General features: G+C 40.2%; 1 protein-coding gene across 1 annotated transcript; it reads right to left on the bottom strand.

The window, feature by feature from the left end:
• Positions 1-354: 354 nt before the first annotated feature.
• Positions 355-20099, bottom strand: LOC128588757 (UDP-glucuronosyltransferase 2B4-like). Its single transcript, XM_053595894.1, has 6 exons — positions 19326-20099; positions 17856-18004; positions 11178-11309; positions 8520-8607; positions 7461-7680; positions 355-2141 (listed from the first exon to the last, which is right to left on the bottom strand). Exons 1-6 carry the CDS (start codon positions 20047-20049, stop codon positions 1862-1864), a joined length of 1593 nt encoding a protein of 530 aa, XP_053451869.1. The 5' UTR covers positions 20050-20099; the 3' UTR covers positions 355-1861.
• Positions 20100-20564: the final 465 nt, after the last annotated feature.

Below are 20564 nucleotides of genomic sequence, written 5' to 3' on the forward strand. Positions count from 1 at the left end.
GGAAACCAATATTTTCTCATATGAGTTGTAGGAAAAGATTGATGTAATTAATTCATGTTTAGATGCATGATCAAACAACATTTTCAACTGTGCCTCTACATATGTTCTGCTTTTCTATAAAATATGTCAATTACAAGATAATGTGTATGGATTATTCCGTTATAAGCTCTTCCTGTAATTTTCCTAGAATCAATGTTTTTATTTTTTAAGTCATGATGAGTCTGGAGAAAATGTGTTGTGAGATGTGAGTGACTGTGGACTTCCTGCCACAGAGAGCCAGGCTCCCCTCCCTGCACCACTGTGATCACTGTGCCCATCCCTCACTTACAGGTTAAGGACTACCTTAGAAACCACTGACATTTGATTTAACTATTTTCCATGTAATGATTTTATTCTTTGCATTTTTACTGTTTATGGTAAAGTACGGTGTGTTTAGGGTCAAACAAAATGATGATTATCCTATTTTTTAGTCATTGCAAAGGAGGAATGTTTCCACAGCAGAGTTATGGGAAAAAGGAAGCAAATGACTTCTGTGAAAAGAAAGGAAAATTATATATGATCATCTAAAGCAGATCCATACACAGTAATACCATTATTTCAAGATGTTTTCAATGAACACAATGAATTTGACAACATATCTGTTAGATGGTTAAGTGAGGCTGTCTTACTGTGAATGACATTGACATATGTGTGTCATGTATATTTACAGAGATGGAAAATTCTGCAAGCCCCTTCACAGTGCTGCATCATCCTGTGTGTGCACATCTGTGTCATCACACCTTAAAGTCGAGACCTTACATCAGTTATAAAGGGATGAAAATGAGAGTGAAATTATCCTGGTAAACCTTTTTAACTGGCCTGAACAATTTGGTTCGTGAAAACAAAGATTTCATAAATAGTTCAATTTTACATTAGGAAGCAGTTTTATAGGAGTCCCTGTATTTCTTTCCTCCCTCCCTCTCTCCTTCCCTCCCTTCCTTACTTCCTTTCTTTCTTGAGACAGAGCCTCAAGCTGTCGCCCTGGGTAGAGTGCCATGGCATCACAGCTCACAGCAACCTCCAACTCCTGGGCTCAAGTGATTCTCTTGCCTCAGCCTCCCAAGTAGCTGAGACCACAGGTGCCTGCCACAATGCCAGCTATTTTTTGGTTGCAGCTGTCATTGTTGTTTTTTTGGCGGCCCAGGCTGGATTCCAACTGGCCAGCTCAGGTGTGTGTGGCTGGCGCCTAAGCTGCTCGAGCCACAGGCGTGGAGCTGAGTCCCTGTATTTCTAATTGCACACACATCCCCTGGGAAACACTCAGGTTCTAAGAAGGTGAGTGTGTTGGTGTCTTCTAGGAAAGAGGGTCCTGGGGGCTGCACACCCAGGGGAGGGAGCAAAGCAGCAGTACCTGTCTCACAATAGCAAAAGCCAGGGTGAGACTCTATGTAAGAAACTAATCATTGAATAGTTTCTTGAGTAATACTTAAAACAATAAAATTCTTCTCCAGATAAAACCAAAGTATTGTAAGTATTGATACTGTGAGGGGACTTCTTACTGTTCTTTTGTCCACGCACAATATGTTAAACATAGCTAAGCTCAGTACGTTTGTTTGTATAATTTGTGAATTAGAACAATAAATTTCATGATAAACTCATTTATATTGTATGATTTTTACTTTTTTCTGGTTTTTAACAATATTCAACATGGGATAATTCTATCTTTCAAATAGGAATTAAATCTCTGGAAATTCTGACTTGACTAGGTAAGTAAGGAAAGACGTTTTGTCCCAGGAGGAGGAGAATCTCCATAATACCCCTCTTTCTGGCATACACTGGGAGCCCCTCCACTCAGGACCCCAGCTTCAGTTCTGGGACCCAGCTACTCCTGCTTCCCCTTCTTCTTTGGGGTAGCAAACTTCCGGTAACAGAACAGACAGGACTTTGTGAGGACAAGCATCACTGCTGCCCCACAGGCCAGCAGGAAGCCAATCACGTCCAGGGAGTGGTACTGGACCCACATGAGGTCGTGGGCTGCAGCCCGCAGGTGCCGGGCTCCTCCGTGGCGCATGACAAACTCGATCCAGAAGACCGCTCGATCCAGAGGCTTCACTGGCTGGTCATGGTGAATTCTAGACAACCTCACAGCATTCTCTTTATATCTGCAGGAAAAACAAATTCAAGATTCTGACATTGAGAGTAAGTTTACTGGTTAAAGTTATCAAATTCGTGAAAGGTTTTAGAAAAGTATAACACAAATGATTCAGAAAAAAATCACAAAATTGACAGAATATGAAAAAATTTAATTTGATTCATCATAGATAGTTTGATTTTGGATTTTGAATTTTACCATTAATATTTTTAAAAGTTAAAAATAGAAGGTCGGGTGGAAAAAATACCTTCCTGGGAGAGGAAACAGTATGAGTCATTCTAAGAGCTGTAGGCGAGACAGTGGAAGCCCACCATGGGAATGGTCGTCTTGGCTGTAACTGGGAGTGTGTCGTGGTGGGTGAAATGCCACCTCCTGACCTGTCTCTCAGGTCCTACTCTCATCTTCTGCCTTCTCCTGCTCCCCACCCAGCACCCAGAATGAATTTCTGTGAATGACTGTCCCGTTAGGACTCTCCCCAGCTGAGATCTCCATCTGGATTCTCATCACGTTGAGGATTTATCTGTTCCTTGTCTACAGGACATTACACATTAGTCACTGGGACTTCTTGCACATTCTCTCATAGGGACGTTGCCTTTCTGTTGTCCTTCAAGCTAGGGCAAGTGTTCTCCCCTGAGCACCTGTAAAGCTCTTTGTCCCCTCCCTCCCTTGGAGCATTCTTCCGTGAAGGGACTGAGGTTTGCCTCTGCCTCTTTTTGAGGGTCCCCTTAAATGTTACCTCTCACAGAGGCTTGTCCTGGCTTGGTGGCACCCTCGGATTCTCTGGCTTTTAGTGTCTTGTTTGTCTATTTGATCTTAGAAAAAATTTTTTTAATGTTTAACAAAAAGCTTTTAATATTACAGACAAAGGAAGCTTTAATATATTATACATTCTGTCCAGATTTTGCGTTTTATTTTTATACAAAGCTGTTATATTTACAATGCAATTATTTATGAAAATAATAATTTTCCTTTGAAATGTTTCAATTTTATGCAAGATTATGTAGCATTTTGGTGAGAATTTTTTTTTTACATATACATGTGTTTATTAGGTTTCCATTTTTTTGCCTTCACAAAATTTTTAAGGCTTAAAATTTAATAATGATAACAAAAATGTTTAAGATATTGATCTTAGAATTTTAAAATACATGCGCATCTTCTCAAACCATTAAGATCGAATTATGTTAGATAATTGTACATATGCTAAGTAAATAGCTCCAATGCTCAGAATTAATTGAAACATTACATTGTGGAGATACTAAGTACCCGTTACTTTAATGATGATATTGGTGCCCATCTGCCCAGGGGTGTCATCTTTTATGGACCTTTTTACTCACCACTTTCGTCCTCAAATGAAGTGTTATCCTGACAGCTAACACCATAGATTAACTTCGCTTATTTGTTTAATCAAGTCATGGACTGTGTCCTTATTCGTGTCTGTCTCATATGTGGCAGCTGTTTGTAAATTCCAGGGCTGTGTAGCATCCCCTTGATTGACAGATGCTGCAGACTATCTATCAATATTATGACGCACAGACAGTTGGGAATTTAACCCTTTTAGATGCTACTAATAATTCTTTTTTTTTTTTTTACCTTTACTGTAATGGTTGTGATAGAAAGACAAACGATAAGTGTCAGGAAACAGTGTCAGGGAATTGGAGCTGTTTACTTAGCATATGCACAATTATCTCACATAATTCAAACTTCATGGCAGTCATAAAAAATTATACATGTACTTTGGAAAACAATTTGGCAGTTTTCATAAACAAAATGTTCTTCCATGGCCCAGCAATTTCTCCAATATCTCCCCCAAAATATAAAAACATTTTCATGCAAAAACATGTATAGTGATGTTCCTTATTGGATTCAATGACAACGTCCATGAGCTGATAAATGAATATTTATTTTGCTACATTCACACTAAAGAATATTATCAAGCAATGAAAGGGAGCAAAATTCTGATACACACAACAACATGGATAAAACTGAAAAAACGATGCTTAGTGAAAAAGCTATTTTTAATACATCATAAAGTGTATGGTTCCAATATCTGATATCTATAGAGGATAATCCATTGTGAAAAACAAAAATTAGCACTTCTCAGGGATCAGGTGTTTATGGGAAGAGATTTCTATGACTTACGAAGTTTCCTTGGGGTGATACAGATGTTTTAAAATTAAAGTGCCCATGTAAACATGAAAGAGGTAAAGTCTCCATCTTTCTTTGACTGCATAATATTCCATGGTGTACATATACAATTTATTAATCCATTCGTGGGTCGATGGGCACTTGGGCTTCTTCCATGATTTAGCAATTATGAATTGGGCTGCAATAAATATTCTGGTGTAAATATCTTTGTTATACTGGATGATGAGCATTTTTTCATATGTCTGTAGGCTGTGTGCCTGTCTTCTTCAGAGAAGTTTCTCTTCAAGTCCCTTGCTCAGCCTGAAATGGGATCACTTGTTCTTTTCTTGCTAATATGTTTGAGTTCTCTGTGGATTCTGGTTATTAAACCTTTGTTGGAGACATAACCTGCAAATATCTTCTCCCATTCTGAGGGTTGTCTGCTTGCTTTACTTACTGTGTTCTTGGCTGTGCAGAAGCTTTTTAGTTTGATCAGGTCCCATTAGTGTATTTTTGAAGCTGCTTCAAATTGCCTGGGGGGTCATCCTCATAAAATATTCACCCAGGTCAATTTCTTCAAGAGTTTTCCATGCACTCTCTTCTAGTATTTTCATAGTTTCATGTCTTAAGTTTAAATATTTAATCCAGTGAGAGTCTATCTTAGTTAATGATGAAAGGTGTGGGTTCAGTTTCAGTCTTCTACAGGTTGCCGGCCAGTTCACCCAGCACCATTTGTTAAATAGGGAATCTTTTCCCCATTTAAAAACTGAATGTTTTTAATTGGCTCATTCAAAGATCAAATAATGATAAGTAGATGGATTCATCTCTTGGTTCTCTATTCTGTTCCAGACATCTACCTCTCTGTTTTTGTGCCAGTACCATGCTGTTTTGATCACTATCGATTTATAGTATAGTCTGAGGTCTGGTAGCGTGATTCCTCCTGCTTTGTTTTTATTTCTGAGTAATGTCTTGGCTATTCGAGGTATTCTCTGATTCCATATAAAGTGAAGTATTATTTTTTCGAGATCTTTAAAGTATGACAGTGGAGTTTTAATAGGGATTGCATTAAAATTGTATATTGCATTTGGTAATACGAACATTTTAACAATGTTGATTCTTCCCAGCCATGAACATGGTATGATTTTCCACTTGTTAACATCTTCTGCTATTTCTTTTCTTAGGGTTTCATAGCTCTCTTTATAGAGATCTTTTATGTCCTTTGTAAGGTAAACTCCCAAATATTTCATCTTCTTTGGCACTACTGTGAACCGAACAGAGTCCTTGACTATTTTTTTAGCTTGACTGCTGTTGGTATATATAAAGGCTACCGATTTATGAGTGTTGATTTTGTAACCTGAGACGCTGCTATATTCCTTGATCACTTCTAAGAGTTTTGTAGTAGAATCCCTGGTGTTTTCCAGATATACAATCATGTCATCTATGAAGAGTGAAAGTTTGCTCTCTTTTGACCCTATATGGATGCCCTTGATCGCTTTTTCTTCCCTAATTGCAGTGGCTAAAGTTTCCATCACAATGTTAAAAAGCAGTGGAGACAATGGGCAACCTTGCCTGGTTCCTGACCTGAGTGGAAATTTAACTCCATTCAATACGATATTAGCTGTGGGTTTGCTGTAGATGGCCTCTATCAGTTTAAGAAATGTCCCTTCTATACCATTTTTTTAAAGTGTTCTGATCATGAAGGGATGCTGGATATTATCAAAAGCTTTTTCTGCATCAATTGAGAGAATCATATGGTCTTTGTTTTTTAATTTGTTTATGTGCTGAATTATATTTATAGATTTATGTATATTGAACCAGCCTTGAGACCCTGGAATAAAACCCACTTGGTAATGGTGTATAATTTGTTTGATGTGTTGCTGGATTCTGTTTGTTAGGATCTTGTTGAATATTTTTGCATCAATATTCATTAGTGATATTGGTCTATAATTTTCTGTTCTTGTTGGGTCTTTTCCTGGTTTGGGGATCAAGGTGATGTTTGCTTCATAGAATGTGTTGGGTTGTATCCTAGTATTCCTTCTTTTTCTGTATTTTGGAAAAGGTTGAGTAATATAGGTACTAGTTCCTCTTTAAAGGTTTGGTAGAATTCTTAAGTGAAGCCTTCTGGTCCCGGACTTTTCTTTTTAGGGTGATTTTGTATAGTTGATGCTATTTCAGAACTTGATAATAGGCTTGTCCAACATTTCCACTTGATTCTGGCTAAGTCTTGGAAAGTATCTCAAGAATGGAAGAAAAAATATCCAGTGTACTCAGCCCTACTATGAAACTAATTTATAGCTTTCATGAAAGCTATAACCCAATTATAGCCTAAGAATATGAGGAAAGGGTAAGGGAGGGAGGAGGATGGATGGAGGGAGAATAATTGGTGGGACCACACCTATGGTGCATCTTACAAGGGTACATGTGAAACTTACTAAATGCAGATTATAAATGTTTTAACACAATAACTAAGAAAATGCCAAAAAGGCTATGTTAACCAGTGTGATGAAAATATTTCAAATTGTGTATAAAACAAGCACATGGTACCCCATGATTGCATTAATGTACACAGCCATGATTTAATAAAAAAAATAGAAAAAATAAAATTAAAGTGCCATCTTCATAACTCTGTAAACATACTAAATATATTTAAGTTTTACATTTTGCATACATGAATTTTATGCTATATAAATTATATCTACTAAAAAAACTATTAAAATAATCACAATATAAAAAGAAATTTTAGAATAAGAGAAAAGGAATACATTAAGAAATTTTAGGAACTGAATTAAAGTGTTTTATTATATTTTCAAGTTCATTACTCTGTTTAACTGTGGATTCTGTCTTAATTGTAAAAATTCACTTTTTATATTTCTTAGTGTATTTGAAATTATTTTTACATAGAAAATTTTTGCATGAATTAGTTATCCATTAAATTTATTAAGTTCAATGTAACTGTGAATGAAATACCTGGTGGAAAACGAAAGCAAGTCACAGAGTGATTAAATAATTTATTATTTAATTATCCCCAAATAGTAGGGGATTCACGGCATTTCCATTCAATAAAACTTATCATTTTAAAATATAAAAATAATTTAAATTCTTTTCAAAACTGATCTACTAAAAATCTACTAATGAATTAATCTCATTCATTGTTTACAAGAGAACCGTCTATAAATATCACCTAGAAAAAAGTTACACTACTCACATGGGGTCATTAATGATAGTCTTCAGAGCACTGAGCAAATCAGCACTGGACATTGTGGTGAAGTCCAAGGTGACAGCTGCTCCCTTGGCCCTCATGTGAGCCATGTTGTCAGGTTGATCCGCAAACAAAGGAATGCCCACCATGGGGACCCCATGGTAGATGGCTTCGTATATGCCGTTGGTTCCACCGTGAGTTATAAAAGCCTTGGTTTTGGGGTGACCTAGAATTGGGTCAATTTCATCAAAATTATTCAGTATACATCTCAGGAATATAATGAGAAAGGCACATTATAGGACAGTGAAAGGGGAATGTTTTCTAGATAACAGAATAGAGTCCCACAAACCTACACTGGAACAGCTCTCAGATTTCAGAGGCAGAAGGACCTACTTGTGCTGGAGAGAGAAGTGAAGTCTGTATAGAGGAAATGCTGTGTGACGTGAGAACACCACCACCAAGGGACAATGAAAAAGCACATTCTGGATAAAAGAAATGAAATGTACAAATAAAAAGAAAAGAAAAATTAAACATAGGGTCAGGCATGTAAGGACCCATTCTCCCAGGGAAATAGTGCAGTCACTGTATCTGACATGCTAGGTGTCCAGGCAGCAGGGAGTGTGACAGGAGCAGGGCCGAGGTCACAGCAAGGACAGCCCACACTCCTCTGTGAAGGTGATGTCACTTTATGATAGAGACAGGGGATTCCTTCCCACGGACAAGAAAGAGTCGCTGGAAACAGAAGAGGAACTGTGATGCTCAGTGTCATGTGAAATGACTCTCAGTATGGAGGAGGTCAAGGTAAAGTTGCTCCTATAGAGGTAGGAGACAGACACCCCCAGTAGGTGAAATAGACACTTTGTTTCTGTAATAAAGAATATGAGTGTGTGCAGCAAAATGCCAACTATTATAGGTTATTCTTTACCCCAGGACAGAACATGTGTATAAAGCAGCTGGCTTTTATTCTTGAGTTTTCATAAATAAATATTGTTTATGTTAAGCTATTGACTATCACCCTAATTGGCTGTAACTCATGTATTCAGTATTTTTCCCCCAGAATCTTACCAAGAAGGTCATTCTGGGGCAGCCATTTGTACAGCCGAGTATTGGGTCCCAAGGTATCTGGTTTCTTGCCATCAAATCTCCACAGGACCTGTTCCGGTGGAGAAAATACCTCATTTCATCAGTATAAGTCCACAGTTAAGGCCAGTTAACTCTTTAAAGGGATTGTCAGTGTTCTAGCTAAACCCTTCATATAAACTATGGAGAAGGGAGCACAAGGTTGGTAAGTCATGAGAACAACCCAAACTCTAGGTGGATAAAATAACCAGGATTTATGGGTTACTGTCAAGATCAATGTGGTATCTAGAATTCTGAGTAACTTACACAAATGATTCCTACACTGGTAAATTCAAGCATTTTAGAAATTATTTGTCAGTCAATAAAATTCTGGTTAAAAAAATACAGTAGTAATGATCTACATTTATTTATTTTATACTCACTACAATCCTCAAAAGCTAATATTAATCTGTTCTTATTAATTTGTTCTTTGAAATGTCTTATTGTTAATTATTTTGGATATATAATAGTTGTACGTATGTATAGAGTACATGTGATATTTTGACACATGGATACAATGTGTGATAATCAAAGCATGGTAATTGTAGTATTTGAGATCTGATAATTAAGTTTGTGAACTCATCCTAGCAAATGTGCTTTCTGCCTCATTGCTGAATATCACCATTTTCACCTTCCAAGAACTCCCCTTGGGAAGCTGTGCACTAACACCAGTGCCTAGTCAACCTTTCTCAGCAATTTCTGAACTTTTTTTCTGGGATTCTCTATCAGCTATTGTTATATTCCCTTTGATGTCCTGAATGTCATCCAATGTCTTCCTTTTAATATTTTCTTTATCTTCCAGTAAAGAAAAAAGTCACTAGGGGCCAGATCAGGTGAGTAGGGAGGATGTTCCAGTAGAGGTATTTATTTACCTGCTGAAAACTCCCTCAGAGGCAGTGCCATGTGAGCTGGTGCTTTGTCACCATGCAAAGGCCATAATTTGTTGGCCAATATTTTAACTTAAGATTTTCCAGATTTTTCTCCATCAATGTTTCCTTGGTGTGCTATGCATCTCCCAGTCAGCTAATGATTTGGTGCACTATTTGACAAATTTTTGTGATATTTTCATCAGTTCTGGTCATAACTGTTCACCTTGACCCCTCCTCATCCTCTCCTCTTTCCCCTCAGAAACACTTGAATCCATTTGTAGACTGCCCCTCTCTTCATGGCATTATCCCTACAAACTTGGACTAACATGTCCCTGATTTCACCTCCACTCTTGCCAAGTTTTATGAGAAATTTACAAATGCCTGTTTGTTGCTCTAATTCAACCTCCCAACCACTCACAAAAACAGGCAACAATAATAATGAGCCCTGCTCAGCAAGACACTGTCACACATCACAAACACAATTGTGAGACTCTGCTGTCCCAGGTCAGGACGCCTTACTGAGTTGTGTGTACAGTATCACAACATAAGTGCTCAGGGGCAGGTTCATAAACTTAATTTTTAGGCCACCCTATGTCATCTCAAGCTTTGAAGTGATATGAGTATTAGTTTGTTAATATCTGCCTGTTATATAAGTAACTTCATTGGAGTTTGCCATTTACTGATTTACAAAATATCCACATCCATAAAATCAGCTACTTGTGAGAAACGTGTCCATGCAGCTTTGGAATTTCCATAACACTGTTAGATACACATCACTACACACTTCTCAAGTGGCATCATTTGACCAGGATTCAGAGCATTATCACTACTGCTAGTCTTGGAAATTCTTTTACTGTAGAGAACAAGAGCCAGTGGGCAGTTTATGAATAACAAGACACCCATTGAAAATGTCTAAAATTGTATTTGCTAAACTTTGCTTGACTGTTACTACTTAGTCAACAGACTACAGCAGTGATTAATACCATCTCCTATAACACAGCTATGTCCATGCCCAGTACCAAAATAAGGCTATTGTAGAATTCTCAGGTAATCCTTATGGAATTAAGGAAAATTTAACTTCCACTTGGTATTTGGGTGCTAATATCCACTTTTCAGCATAAAATTAACACAAATCATTAGAAGTCTTTGTCAGACAGAAAACCAAGAAAATAATTCACGAGCACACATAGACCACAAGTGTATTCTGTATATTAGAAATTAAGTTCCTACTATATTCTGAACCCCCTCCTGATCAGCTCCCTCCTTTATTTCCTTTTCCTCCCTCAGTCAAGAGAGGTGTTAGCCTGAAGGTGACATTAGATGCCCAGGTCCTGCCTCAGGGCAGGACACCATCTTCACAATTTTCATTACATGTGGCCAGGAAGGCAGGCAAGTTTTTGTCTTTCTCCAAATCTTCTTGGTGGGTACCTGGAAGGTAACCGGTCAGCCAGGCCATCTTTCTCTGAGCAGTTCCCTGACCAGCACACCAAATAGGCCTGTTCCACATGTGTAGGAGGCACAAAAGGTCAATCGCATGGAAGCCTAGACTGCAACGCAGACTTCTCTCAAGGGATGCTTCCCACTACTGTGCTAGCGCAGATACGCTCTAAATTTCCCTCCTTCTGATAAGATCTCAGGGTGCACAGTGCCCTCAGGAGGTCTGTTAGCTATCAGGCAGTTAACCTTTCAGACAGACTCATTCAGTAACTATTCACCAGTGGGTACATTGTCTAACCTTTTGTGGGAGTTGGGCCAGGGCTGTAGCAATCACATTGGCCCGTTCTTCTGTCAAGTTGCTGATAATTGACCCCAGAGAAAACACCACAACACCATTTTCTCCAGAGCTCTGGATGAAGTCTTCCATCTCCTGTGAAGAAAGAATGTGTCCATCACAAACATGTATGTGTATCAGCACAAGGAACATGGTTGGAAGGATGGTTACAAACATCTAGAAGAGAAAACCATGTGCTATCAGGAAGTGTCAGAGTAAGGGCTGGTGTTTAACTGACTTAATCATGAAGATTTTTGGAAAGATCATGTGTTATGTTATTATGCCTAGACTAAGGTAGAAAAATACCAGTTAACTCCCAGCAAATTTCTGGGCCACAAGCCCTCAACAAAATGGAGTAAGTCTGGTTCACTCCCAAGATAGAGGGGAAAATATTCACTGACTTCTTGCTTGACTAACTCCTGAGAAATGGACTGGGAGGTACCAACTGTCCCCGGATTGACCTTTAAGAAATACCAGGTGGGAAAGTACTAAAACAAAGATGTATGACTAACTAGCTGCAAAATTCTTCTTCTGCACCTTGCTTGCTAACCTACCCAAATACACCTGGTCAGCCTGCATGCCAAGCAGGATGTAGACCAAGCCTTAAAAAAATCTGACCCCTTAAGCATTCGGGCTGCTCTCAGAAACCCATGTTGGGACACTGAGGCAGTTGCCGGCCGGCTCTTCAATAAAAGGACTTCTCTTTAAATTTGACTTGTCTGGTGGTGTGGTCTTTGAGAGACTCCTGGGCGTAACAATGTGACTGACGACTTTCTATGGAGATATTCATACAAACATGTGTGTGCATGTGTGTACGTGTGTGGGAGGAAGAAATAAAGCGGAGCTTTTCCAAGTAGTCAGGAGAGGGAGTGCTAAAAAGTATCATGCCCAGACTCTTCATTTATATTGTCGGATTTACTGATACAGGTTATTGAAGGTGGCTTCACTTGGATTCAATTCTATAAAATAGTGGTTCTATTAAATTATTAAATTTCTTTTGTCATTTCAGGCATTTTTATGTGGAATTTCTTTTTGTTGGGAACCATTCCCTATGAGCCATGAGGAAATCTTCCTGAGGGTTGGGGTGATGTTATATCTATGGTTCTTCAGTTCCATAATCTTTGTCACATCACTTGAAGTTTGTCAGAGTTTCCCATACTTTCTCCCTAAAGGCAAACACACAGACACAGAGACACACACAAACACTTATTTAAAGCAGAACACTAAGAAACACTGATATTCTGAACGATGTTATTACGGTTTGGAACTTTAGTGCAATAGCCCAGGTGTCCCACTTGTAATCCATAATCATGTGGCGTATGGTAACAGAGTTGAATGACTGTATTTCTTTGGAAATTGTTAGGTACGAGGCATTCTTATCATGATGTCACACTGTTAAATTGATGTGCTACTTACAGGTGGCTGGGATGGACAGTCCTTACCCCTCACTGTGTACCACACAGAGCACCTGCCCCACATGGGACACCCAAGCTTTCCTATCAGGGCCCTGTCTCTATCCTGAGCTGTCCCTGTCACTGCCTGCAAGTCTTGGTGCACATGTGCTTGGAGTTCATTGAGAATTATTATGACTTGTGGTTTCCAGTGGAGCCAGTTGTTTAATTTAGATACATTCTGTACAGGAATAATTCTAAATTTCTGAGTGGATTCTCTAAGCACAGGAAAACAAACAACAGCAGCAATACCACAACCCCCCAAAAAAAGCAATAAGGACAGAAAAAAAGAAATGTAGAGCTATTTCCTGGATATTACATCAAAATCATATACTCATTTTTGTTGTTGTTATTCCTTTCATATTAAATTCATATATTATTTTTTCTTCTCTGTGAAGTAACATCCATTCCTTCAACATATCAAATAAACTTTCATATATAAATCCTTGGTATAAATCTTCTTGGTAAAACTATTGTTTCCAAAAAATATTCCCATTTTTAAAACATGGTTTTAATAAAAGGACATCAGTCTTAGTCAGAGGGTGCTGTGTTACTATTCCACATAACTCATGGGGCACCCAGGTGTCTGTGCAAACCAGGTACCTGAAGCCACGTTCCATATAACCTGAGTTCAATGTTTTGTCTCATTGGCTCCCTGACCCCCTATTGAGTACATAAGAAATGCAGAAGTACAGAAGAAACCTGTCTTTTCATTACTGATCTCACATTATATCAACTGTGATATATTTATGAAAAAACATAAGATGAATGTCAGAAATTTTGTAATAGTATGAAAATGAAAAAAAAGATGAGAGTTTCACCCACACTCTCTGTCAGAGACATTTCCAATTTAAAGTTTGTGCGCCTTCATTATGCTTTGAATTCTGTACATGTAACTCAACACACTTTTGTGACAAATATGGCACAATTCCTGTAAGTGATCACCCAAGGGACAGACAGCAACTGTCAGCATATGGATGTGTTCGCCATAGGAGTGAGGGCTCCTGTGCTGACATGAAAAGTGGTGCATGTCCAGTCTATGAAAATCAGGTCAATGTAAGGAGGTGGTCAGTGCAGGGAGGTGGTCAGCTAGGAAGGTTCTTCTGTTTAGAAAAAATTTGTCATATTTAATGTACCTTTTTGTCTTGTGAAAAACTGTGATCTTGTTGTCTTTATCATTTTGCCCCTGAGTTTCCAACTAAACTTGCATTAGGGCTATTTGTTTACTTATTTATTTTAAGTTTTGGCCTTTAATCAGAAAAAGCATTGATTGAAAGTATACAACAGAGAGGGGGTACAAGTAGCCGGGGCCATGGAGCTACCAATAAAACACAATGTCCTTAAATAAAGTGTTCACAGACAAAACCCCAGAACCTCTAGCCCTTCCCCAGACACAGTAGAGCACAGGCGCAGAGCCTTGATGCGCCCAGGGAGCAGGGAGGAGGTCGTCAGGAGTGCAGAGGCTCCCAGGCTGCTGTGTGGAGGGGAGTCCTCTTTAGAATGGGCTGAATAAAGCCCCCCAGCTCCCCCTGCTCATCTCAAACCCACAGCGAAAGAAAAAGGAGAAAGACAAAACTCAGTGTCAGGTCCGGAGGGCTGAGAGCAGCCTAGTGGGCAGGGTCTGGATCACTGACCTCCTGTCCCACCCGCCCTTCCTCCTGTGGCTGTTCCATTCTCTCCAGCCCCCAGGGGAGAGAGGTCCTCTGCTTTCCACTTGCCACTCTCTGGCCCGAGCTCTGGTGTGATCCCGGCCTTGAAGCAAATGATGAGGCAGCTCACGTTGTCACACCCTGCGCCATCGCCAGGGGGGTCTGGTGCAGGGCACTGATCCAGCAGCTCTTCCCAAGGGTGACAGTAACAGAGGCTCCCTATTTTCAACATGCTGGATGACATTGATTGAATGAAGTCCTCAGCTTCCTGGCTGCTCTCACATCCCAGACGTCTTCACAAGCAAGGAGCATGAATTCCCGGTGATCAGTGAGGGGCGGCACTGATGTCAGGAAGGGCTAAACCACCATCTGTTCCCCGGTGGCAGGTTCCCGTTTCTCTAACGGAAGTGTCTCCAGCGGCTCTGGAGAGGTGAGGCCCCCACTGACTGGCCCATCCATGGGGACCTGGCCCGGGAGTTCTGGATTCGTGCCAGCTGCACTCCATCCTCTGGCTGTGGTCACAGGACGTGTCTAAAGCTTTGTCAGCCTCAGCACCACACACAGAGTCTCCTGTGTCGGCTACAGTAGCAGCTTCCTCTCTTCAGAGCCGGCCCTGCAGTTGCACCAGTGTGGAGCCAGGCTCCTCTCTGCCTTCCACCCCAGGCTCCACCATTTCTCCCTCTTCATCCTCCTCTGCAGCGCTTCTGCGTCATCCTCACCTTCCTCATTCTCCGCCTCCTGGGCTGTAGACCACCTTCCTCACCGTCCTCCTCCTGCTCTCCCGTCCGACTCACCCTCACTGTCCCCAGCCTGGCAGTGGAGTGAGCGGCTTCCGGACTCGGCCTGCGCGGTCCCAGCTGCCCAGTGGGAGGGAAGGCCTGCGTGGGCCACTTTCCCATGAAGGAGTCTCCTTAGATGGGTCCCCAGGTCCCGCCCCCCCATGAGGCCCTGGGACCCCGGATCCTCGCCTGTCCCAGCTGCAGATCTGTGGGGGTTGAGCCCTGTGACAGTTCTGTTGGTGGCGGGTCGGCGGCTCTTCCCCAGTCACCGTAGGCTCCTCCCGCAGCCTCGTCCGTGTCCGCTTTTGTTTTTTCCTCTTCATCCTCAGAGGGTCGCCTGCAATCTGTGTCCGCTCTGCTTGACTTCCTCGGTGGTCAGCGTGGCGTCCATCCTGGGAGGGCATCCTCCAAAGCCGTGGGCAGCTCGCCTTCCGCGTAGGCTCTGATCTCTGATGGTATCAGGAAGGCATTTGGCACAACACAGGGCCACTTCCTCCCCTCCCTGTCCATCATAGACAGTAAACATGGCTGCCTCACTGCCCAGCTCAGGAATGCGGGTGTGAGCTTCGTCCACGCAGACTCGCTGGCCTGGTGCGGAGAATCCCAGGGCAGCGGCAGGCGCGGGGCTCTGAGGGGTCCTGAGCATTGACCGTGTTGGGCGGGGAGAGGTCGGCACCACAGCGGCGGCTGCTGGAGGCCTCCAGGGTAGGACAGCTGGGCGCGACCTGAGCTGGCACCTGAGCCCTAGGCGCGCGTGGCTGAGCAGGTTGGGCTCTGCAGCCGAGGCGGGAGGCAGGACGGGAGGCAGGGATCGGACAGGAGCGGAGAAGGAGGGATATGTCGTCGCCTCTCCAAACCCCGCCAGGACTGCTTGCTGGCAGTCTGTTCCTTAGCAACCTGCCGCCACACTAGTTATTTTTGGGTAACATTATTAGAGTGGTATGGTATGTGCATAGTATAAAGTTCTAATTATTTTTGAAAATGTAAGTATGGAGCACCCTTAAAGAACTCAAATTAGACATCTCATTTGATCCTGCAATCCCATTACAGGTCATAAAAAAAAAATCCTTTTATCATAAGGCCATTTGCACTACACTGTTTGTCTCAGCTCAATTTACAATTGCCAAAACGTGGAAACAACCTAGATACCCACCATTCAAAGGTTGGATTAACAAGCCGTGGTACACGTACACCATGCAAAACTGTTTAGCCATTGAAAGACAGGGCAACTTTACATCCTTCCTATTAACCTGGATGGAGTGGAACACATTCTTCTTAGTAAAGCATCCCAAGAATGAAGAAGCAAGGATCTACTGTGCTCAATTCTAATATTAAGCCAGTAGATGAGCTAATACAGGGTGGGAGGTAGAGGTATGAGGGGAGGAGGGGGTGATGGGGTCACAGTGTATGGCCCACCCTTTGGGCAGGAACACAGTTATAAAAGGGACTTTATAACAAATGTAATCAGTGTAACCTAATTCTCTGTAGCCTCAATGAATCCCAAACAATATAAAAAAGTAAGATATTGAAATTACTTTTGGGCGGTGCCTGTGGCTCAGTGAATAGGGCCCGGCCCCATATACAGAGGGTGGTGGGATTGAACCCACCCTGGCCAAATTGAAACAACCTCCCCCCCCCAAAAAAAAAGAAAGAAAGAAATAACTTTCATTGCTTATTTGTTTATTTTAGGAATATTTGCCACAATTATTGAATTTTCCCATCTTGGTTTACTTTTTCTCTTTATAGTTTTATATAACTATACTGTGAAACTAACAGTATATGCATTTTTAAAACACTTGGCATATTTTGCCAAATGTTTTACTGTTTTAAAATACACAAGCAGTATCTGAGAATCTACTGGTTAGCAGAAAAGCAAACAATCTCAGGTAACAATTAATTTATATATTACAGAAGAGCTGTGACAACTATTGACTTGAATTCGAATCATGACTCAAGTTAATAGCAGTGGCTGGTATTAGTGGTGGTCACTGCTGCTCTGTCACCGTCCTGATTCTCATCCTGCCGTCTTCCCTCTCCTGGGCCACCATCATCTTCCCTTACACTGAACAAGATCTTTTACTGAGAACAGGGTTAGAGTGCGTAGAATTTCCATTAATCCTTCCTCTCCTTGTGTGTGTTGTGAAAGTTATGGTAAGTAATTTGCACTCAACACAAATGTCGGGTTTTATCTTTAAGTAAGTTTTGAGTTGTAAGAAGGTAGACAAAAAAGACTTTGTGAGAGATCACATAAGATTGCAAAAAAAGCATGTTTTCTCTTGTCATCTTGAAAACATGGTACTAAGGTAAATGCATTAGTTTCTTAGGCTCCTGCATAAAGAATATTATTTTATATGCCGGAGGAATTCTTTTGTGGATAAAATCTAAGGTCTCTTTTCTGATACAGGTAACAAGATTTACTTTGTCTTTATTACATATGCCTTTGTCTGTGCTTCTGTTAGACAATTATGGTGTTGACCCAAAAGTTTCCCAAGGGAGCTTTATTGAGGGATCCTCTAGAACAGAGATAAGGCAGGAAACACCTGCTCTGATGTGGCCAACTGTCCATTTGATGTTCTCAGAGGTAAAACTCAGGAATCTCAGTGAGGAATGGTTTAAATGCTGGAATGAAAGTAAACATTATTCTGGCCATCACTGTTTTGGGGACACATTTATATTGATAAGAAATTGTATTACCTTTAAAGTAGGATAATGGTAAAGAGCCTCAATTTGAACTCAAAACAAAGGAAATAGTAATATGTTCACCTTAGGCAGGGGTTTGGCAGGTTTGCAGTGGAGGCCTCCAACAAAATCAAAATTTGGTAAGAGCGGGCGAGGAAATTCAAAGTCCCAGTAGGTTCGAATAAGCCACATCTCAGCTTTCCCCATCACCTCATATAAAGTGGTAGGTCTTCCTGAAAGGGATAGAAGAAACCAAATGTAGATGATGTAAGAGGGCTGTTGTGAGATTATAAAAGTAATTACTGAAAATATTTGGAATAATGTAGCCAATGATTTATACAGTGGTTGTTTTAAACAAACATATCCACACATGAATATGTAGGTATAATTTAGTTCTGTGTGTTCTATAAGTTGCTCATACATATGTATAAGGAAAGCAAAGTATTAAGAGAATTTTTTGAAGAGAAAAAGTCTCTAATGTTACATCAGCATATTCATAATTATCAATCATTATTAATATAATCCACTATGGAATTACCCTTGCATTTATTTATTTTCTGAAACTTCAAAAGGAAAAAATATACACTTAAACAATTGTTTGAGATCTGCTATCAAGGAATCCTACCCAAACCATAAAGACTTCTTTGCAATAAGTGCTCATTTAGTGTCTCCAATTTATGAAGCCAGTCTCATAATCCTTGGTTCTCCAAGTAAATCTTGAGTTTTTTCAATATATGGTTGAACTACTTGTCCTACTTCTCCTTTTTGTTCTGGTGAAGATCTTAAATAATATTAGTATTCTAAAAATAAATATATTTGCAAATAGCAGGAAATTTTCAAAAATTATAGAAATGGTTAACTTTTGCTCCCCCTCATTTGGCTCATTGATCTTACTGTAGATATATAGTTTAATAAAATATAGATGAACGCTTGGATGTTCACATGTCAATAGGGTTTTAGGCCTTAAGACAGATAATCTCTACCCTTTTGTGAAGGAAGTAGACACATTAGAAATCTAAAACTTTAGATTTCTGTTTCTGAGATACAGCCACCTCTAACAGCCATCCTCTAAGGGATCTTTCTGGGTATAAGGAAAACTATTGTAATTTTAAGTAAGAAAACTACATTACACAAGAAGAAACAACTTCCTTAATACTTCATTGATAGCTGAGCTAAAATAACGTGTAATTCCTCACTACACATGTCTGATTTCATCAAGATGTTTCTTCATGTGTCTATTAACTTTTATTTGAGACAAAAAGAATGAATAGTAAAGCAGACACAGGATTGTGAAATGAAACTCTAAGTGTTTTAATTTGCACATTTATGTGTATAGGGAGTGTCTGTAGAAGTGATGGCCACAAAGTTCTAACTGATTCTATAATGTTTCCATATTTCCATAATATTTCTGAGATTGGTATTTCATCTTATGTTTTAATTTCTTCCTTTCATTTACAAAATACACACTTGTATGACTCCACGTTCATACACACTCACCTTCTAAGGCACTGGGAAAGGTAGGAATTAACACCCATGAATAGAAACATTACTCACCAAGAACTTCACTGTAAAACCGATCCCACGTCTTCATATTAAATGTTTGGAACCAAAAGTCAAAGTAAAGCACATACATCATATTTTTCACCCTCTCCATGAATGTCATGCGATCACTTAATTCTGACAACATAACAGGAACATAGGAAGGAGGGAAGGGAAGTCCTCCACCGTGCTTCTCTAATCCGAATCCAGGAGAGAAGCGCATACTGAACACCAGGGGGGTTTTAAGTATCTCGGCCAGCAGCTCTCCACCGGGACCAATGGGATCTGCAAGAACAACATCAAATTTTTCCTCCTGTAGCTTCTTCATGAGTTTCTTGTTGAAAACTACATCTTTACAGAGCTTTTGAAAACTGTCAGAATATGTCCACATGAGGTCTTCTACTTGTGAAAAATGAGACCAAAATGAATCCTTTGGAACATCATATATCCATTCATTGAGCAATTTGACAAAAAGATCCTCAAAGTCATCTTTAGTTAGAGATGTAGGATAAACTTCAAATTTAATAGAAGATGTTTTGCTAGGATTAACAAGAATGGAAGCTGAAGATGTCAGCACAGTCACCTCATGGCCTCTCTGGGCAAGTTTGTCCAGGATGGTCTTCATGTTGATCCAGTGGCTGTATTCTGTGGGCCACACCAGCACCTTTCCACACATCCCAGAGCTGAAGCAACAGCTCAGCTGTAGGAGCAGAAGAGCTGAAGTCCATTTCACAGCCATCCTGGTCAGTGCAATGCTTCCTTTACAGTCACTATTTCTTTCTCACATTTTTTATCCTTATATCCCAGGATAAACCGATCAAGTTGAAATTTAACTCGTACACTTAAAAGTAAGTACATCATCTGAACAGTGGTTGGCGGGTGGACAAACCAAAGGTAGATGACCTCATGCTTGCTCAAGTGTGTTTAATGTCCCTTTATGTTTATAATTGGTAAAATGTAACTAATTTTGATGACCTTGCATATGCAAGTCATCTGTGTTATGTAAGACACTTTACATAGTGTCCAAAATAGAGGCAAAGGAGAGACACCTGGGTCTGTCAGCACTTGACACCGAATAAGAAATGAAGTAATTACACAGCTGGGTCGATATTTCATCAATATCTGGTTAAAATTTTTTTGTACAACTCTATTGATATTTACACCATACATGATGTGAGTGACTTATTATTGTTTAGAGTTTGACGTGTTTAGCGCATTCACAGAGCTGTGCCAGCAGCCCTGCCTCCCTGAGAG

The sequence above is a fragment of the Nycticebus coucang genome, chromosome 1 (genome assembly GCF_027406575.1).
Source record: "Nycticebus coucang isolate mNycCou1 chromosome 1, mNycCou1.pri, whole genome shotgun sequence".
NCBI classification, from domain to species: domain Eukaryota; kingdom Metazoa; phylum Chordata; class Mammalia; order Primates; family Lorisidae; genus Nycticebus; species Nycticebus coucang.